Source organism: Mus pahari, chromosome 15 (genome assembly GCF_900095145.1).
Source record: "Mus pahari chromosome 15, PAHARI_EIJ_v1.1, whole genome shotgun sequence".
NCBI classification, from domain to species: Eukaryota; Metazoa; Chordata; class Mammalia; order Rodentia; family Muridae; genus Mus; species Mus pahari.
In genome coordinates, this window is record NC_034604.1 from 5,472,644 (window position 1) to 5,478,111 (window position 5,468).

General features: G+C 56.5%; 1 protein-coding gene across 1 annotated transcript; it reads left to right on the top strand.

Annotated features, from left to right (window-relative positions):
• The first annotated feature begins 1,510 nt into the window (after positions 1-1,510).
• Fzd8 (frizzled class receptor 8) lies at positions 1,511-5,161 on the top strand. Its single transcript, XM_021214625.2, has one exon. It carries the CDS (start codon positions 2,267-2,269, stop codon positions 4,322-4,324), a length of 2,058 nt encoding a protein of 685 aa, XP_021070284.1. The 5' UTR covers positions 1,511-2,266; the 3' UTR covers positions 4,325-5,161.
• The last annotated feature ends 307 nt before the right edge of the window (positions 5,162-5,468 follow it).

Below are 5,468 nucleotides of genomic sequence, written 5' to 3' on the forward strand. Positions count from 1 at the left end.
CTACTTCCTGCCCAACTTTTGTTCTCCAGCTCCACTTGTTCCTGCTATGAAATCTGACAAAGAGCAAAAATCTTGAAACAAAAAGAAAGGGTGGAAGGGGGAAAGTCCGGAGGAGGAGAGGGAGGAAGGGCGCGGAGTGGGAGGGAGGAGGGAGGAGGGAGAGAGGGAGAGAGGGAGAGAGGGAGAGAGGGAAAGGAGGGAGCGAGAGAAGGAAAGAGGAAAAGGGAGGGAGAGAGAGGGACTGGAAGGGAGGGAGGGAGGGAGAGAGGGAGAGGGGGGAAGCGGGTGGGGAAGCGGGGGAAGGCTGGCCGCGGGAGTGCCTGCCACCCTCTTAGCTATCTGAAATGCTTATTCCCGAGATTACAGTAATTACAGCCGCAGCATGAGTTCCATACAAGCGCTAAATGAAACAGCACATCAATTAAAAAAATAAACACTCCATTCTAGGAGAAAGACAACCCCCTGGGACGCCCTAACAAGCGTAAATGAACCTGCCAGGCCCTGGCCCCTCACACCCTCCTCCCTACTTAAGGTGGACGCTGAAAGGGCTGGCAGCAGCTGAACGCTCCTCTGGTTCTGGGTGTTGAGTACAACACACAGCCCTGCCTCTCACAACAGAAAAAGGAGGCGCAGACAAAAACACATATTAAGTTTTTATGTAGATGAGTGTATGTATGTCTTAAAAGTAACACGGGGAGAGAGGATGCAGTGGTAGTTGTCAATGTGTCTTATTGGTAAGCTTATGCTTGTGTCTGAAAGGAAAAACTGGGTCTACGTGTTTCATATGTTTATATATTTTATCCCATCCAAAAATCAACCTCCTCAATGGCATCTGGCTTGATCACTCCCGCTTTCTAGGTAAGCAATTGAAGCGCCACAGATCACGCAGCAATGGACACGTATGTACCGCACTCCTAGCACGCAGAAAGGGCTGCTCCCAAGCGGTCATAGCCAAAACTGGTCATCTGGCCGCAATAGAGGTCTCACTACTATCACCAAATCTCCAAGTCTGAGAAGCCCTCGTTATGAGAATACCAAGAGGAAATCTCTCCCTGAATTCCCCTAGCTCTGGATCTGGACCAGCCTTGAAGCCCTGACTGTGCTTCCAAGACCATCTAGACCCAGGAGGTATTGTCTGTGGAGCAAGAGACTGATTCGGAGAGCTCTGGGAGGTGCACTCACTACAAAATCACTGTCCTAGAGCCCAGGAGCAGACTCAGAGAAATGCGACCAAGATCTCTGAAGCACTGAGCTCTTTGGGGACAGTCTGAGTAAATGCTCAATCCGTGCGGTCAACCCCAAGGCGACCAAAAACAAACTCTCCATCCGCCCAAAGCTAGGAAAGCAGTCCCAAAACTACGGACTTCCTTAAGGAAGGCTGAGCCTTGAGAACGCGAATACTCCGCCCTGTTGCGCAGGGATTGGTAAACCCAGAAGAGGGAGGAGACCAAGTGCAGGCTGTATAAATATTCATGAGCCGGCCAGGAGGCGCTAGCTGCCTAAAGCCGGGAAGTTGGGCGAAGGGCGCAGCTCCTGCGGAGGAGGCGGAGGCTGGGACCTAGGTGCTCAGGTGTCCTCTCTGTCTTTTGCTCTGGATTTGTTTGTCGATCTAGCAAGAAAGCGCGTCCCGCACCCCGCCCGACTGTGGCCAGAACGCGGCGTGGACTTTTGGTGGCGGCAGATACAAGAGGACCGACGCAGGAGTGAGAAGGCTGCGGCCTGACTAGAGGAGGGCCCGGAACTCCGGCAGTGGCGGCGCGGCCTGGAACGGACATGAACCCTCAGGGCCCGAAGAGGGGCCTCTAGGTCTGACCGGAGAGTCTAGAGGCCAGACCCAGCCATCTTGACGGAGGCCAGAAAGGAAACTTGAGCCGCGTCGCCCTCTGAGCCTTCGCTGCTGGGAGCCACACGAAGTGTCTGAGCGTGCAGAAGGTCCTACAGGAACTCAGGAGGATGATCCCGGGGGCCACCAATCCGCTCCGGGAGGACTGAGTGCGACTCAGGGGGGCGCGGGACAGACCCTGTGGAATTGTGGCGCGTCGGCGGTCACCCCAGGAGAGGCGTGGGGGAGGGACGGACGACTCCCGCCTAGGTTTCCGACCCTGCTGCCACAGTCGCTGCCTGGAAAGGAGATAGACTGTCGGTATTCTCCTCTCTGCAGAGAAAAGTGGGACAAGACCCGCTCTCCCTTTTCTCACATTCCTCACTGCGGAGCCCCTTCTGCGCGCCGCCTAGAGAAGGAGGACTTGGGGTCCCAGCGCGCAGCATGGAGTGGGGTTACCTGTTGGAAGTGACCTCGCTGCTAGCCGCCTTGGCGGTGCTACAGCGCTCTAGCGGCGCTGCGGCGGCTTCGGCCAAGGAGCTGGCGTGCCAAGAGATCACAGTGCCGTTGTGCAAAGGCATCGGTTACAACTACACGTACATGCCCAACCAGTTCAACCACGACACGCAGGATGAGGCGGGCCTAGAGGTGCACCAGTTTTGGCCGCTGGTGGAGATACAGTGCTCCCCGGACCTCAAGTTCTTTCTGTGTAGCATGTACACGCCCATCTGCCTGGAGGACTACAAGAAGCCTCTGCCGCCTTGTCGCTCTGTGTGTGAACGCGCCAAGGCCGGCTGCGCGCCGCTCATGCGCCAGTACGGCTTTGCCTGGCCTGACCGCATGCGCTGCGATCGGTTGCCGGAGCAGGGCAACCCGGACACTCTGTGCATGGACTACAACCGCACCGACCTCACCACGGCCGCGCCCAGCCCACCGCGCCGCCTGCCTCCGCCGCCTCCGCCCGGCGAGCAGCCGCCCTCTGGCAGCGGCCACAGCCGCCCGCCGGGGGCCAGGCCCCCACATCGTGGCGGCAGCAGTAGGGGCAGCGGGGACTCGGTGGCTGCGCCCCCTTCGCGCGGCGGGAAGGCGAGGCCCCCTGGTGGCGGCGCTGCTCCCTGCGAGCCGGGGTGCCAGTGCCGCGCGCCCATGGTGAGCGTGTCCAGCGAACGCCACCCGCTCTACAACCGCGTCAAGACCGGCCAGATCGCCAACTGTGCGCTGCCCTGCCATAACCCCTTCTTTAGCCAGGATGAGCGCGCCTTCACCGTCTTCTGGATCGGCCTGTGGTCGGTGCTCTGCTTCGTCTCCACCTTCGCCACCGTCTCTACCTTCCTCATCGATATGGAGCGCTTTAAGTACCCGGAACGGCCCATCATATTCCTCTCCGCCTGTTACCTCTTCGTGTCTGTCGGGTACCTGGTGCGCCTGGTGGCAGGACACGAGAAAGTGGCCTGCAGCGGCGGCGCTCCGGGTGCGGGCGGAGCTGGGGGTGCGGGCGGCGCGGCGGCGGCTGGCGCTGGGGCGGCGGGAGCGGGGGCGAGCAGCCCGGGCGCGCGCGGCGAGTACGAGGAGCTTGGCGCAGTCGAGCAGCATGTGCGCTATGAGACCACTGGCCCCGCGCTGTGCACGGTGGTCTTTCTCCTTGTCTACTTTTTTGGCATGGCCAGCTCCATCTGGTGGGTAATCCTGTCGCTCACGTGGTTCTTGGCGGCTGGCATGAAGTGGGGTAACGAGGCCATAGCAGGCTACTCGCAGTACTTCCACCTGGCCGCGTGGCTCGTGCCCAGCGTCAAGTCCATCGCGGTGCTGGCGCTCAGCTCCGTAGACGGCGACCCGGTGGCGGGCATCTGCTACGTGGGCAACCAGAGCCTTGACAACCTACGCGGCTTTGTGCTGGCTCCACTGGTCATCTACCTCTTCATTGGGACTATGTTTCTGTTAGCTGGCTTCGTGTCGCTGTTCCGAATCCGCTCAGTCATCAAGCAGCAAGGAGGCCCAACTAAGACACACAAGCTAGAAAAACTCATGATCCGCTTGGGCCTCTTCACCGTGCTCTACACGGTGCCCGCTGCCGTCGTTGTCGCCTGCCTTTTCTATGAGCAGCACAACCGACCGCGCTGGGAGGCCACGCACAACTGCCCGTGCCTTCGGGACCTGCAACCGGACCAGGCTCGCAGGCCCGATTACGCGGTCTTCATGCTCAAGTACTTCATGTGCCTAGTGGTGGGCATCACATCGGGTGTGTGGGTCTGGTCCGGCAAGACTCTGGAGTCCTGGCGCGCGTTGTGCACTCGGTGCTGCTGGGCCAGCAAGGGCGCTGCAGTAGGCGCGGGCGCAGGAGGCAGTGGCCTTGGGGGCAGTGGCCCCGGGCCCGGCGGGGGTGGGGGACACGGCGGAGGCGGGGGATCCCTCTACAGCGACGTCAGCACCGGCCTGACGTGGCGGTCTGGCACGGCCAGCTCTGTATCTTACCCTAAGCAAATGCCATTGTCCCAGGTCTGAACCCTACGCGGATGCCCAGAAGGGGCGGAGAGGAGTGGGGGATGGGGAACCCGTGGGCGGCGAAGGGACCCCAGACCGGCCAGGGTTCCCACCCCTTCACAGTGTTGACTGCTATTAGCATGATAATGAACTCTTAATGGTATCCATTAGCAGCGGGGACTTAAATGACTCCCTTAGAACAAAGTACCTGGCATTGAAGCCTCCCAGACCTAGCCCCTCCTCTCCGATGCCCCAGCTCTTACCCCAGACAATGGTTTCAGTGGGTTAGGATAGTTGGAACCCTCCTGGATACTCTGGATGAGTCTTGAGGGTACACTACACTGCAGACTTCACCCTCGACTTCATCAGCATCAATTCATCCCCTCATATACCCTAGAGGAGGGACAACTGCTACCTTGTGGGACTGCACAGTTTGGGTATTCTTAATGACCAGGCAGATGCCTTAAGTAAACAAGAAATGTCTTAATTATATACCCCAAGTAAATACGGGTTTCTTACATTAAAGGATGTATTTATATAATTATTTGTTAGGTTGTAAAAAAAAGTGTAAAATATGTATATATCCAAAGATATACAATGTGTACATTACTTGTAAAAAGTTTAGAGGCTACCCTGTAAGAACAAATATAAGTATTCTATTTTGTCAATAAAATGACTTTTGATAAATGATTTAAGTACCACCTTGTCCCCCACCTCTCCTGAACTGTTCCCCTTATGCTTACTGGGGACATGTGAGGAAATGGAAAATTTCTGGCTTGCCATTTTGTACTGACTTTAGACCTGTTAACCTCTAATTCTTAAACTGTTAGCAAAGTAAATGTCATTGTTGAAATGAAATCAAAATCGCGTTTTTGCACTTTCCCCCAAAATGGTGTTTTTCATGGTCTCTCCTTGCTGACCTATGGGTTACAGCTTTTCATGGTGTGTGTGGATGGACAGTTTGCAAAGGTGGCCATTCTACTTGGCCTGTTTATTTGGCTGATATAATGCCATTTAAATTGAAATAGCAGCCCTATGTGAATGAGTACCTTCAATCTGTGATTTTGAAAGACCCTTTACAGACCTGGTCACACTCAGAAATGTGGAGGTTAGTATTTAAGGCCACAGGTCACCTCTATACTGTAAGTCACTTGACAAGCTGGTG

What these genes read in the sequence shown, in the direction of transcription:
- Fzd8 (XM_021214625.2), top strand. Translation starts at nt 2,267, where the DNA reads ATGGAGTGGGGTTACCTGTTGGAAGTGACCTCGCTGCTAGCCGCCTTG.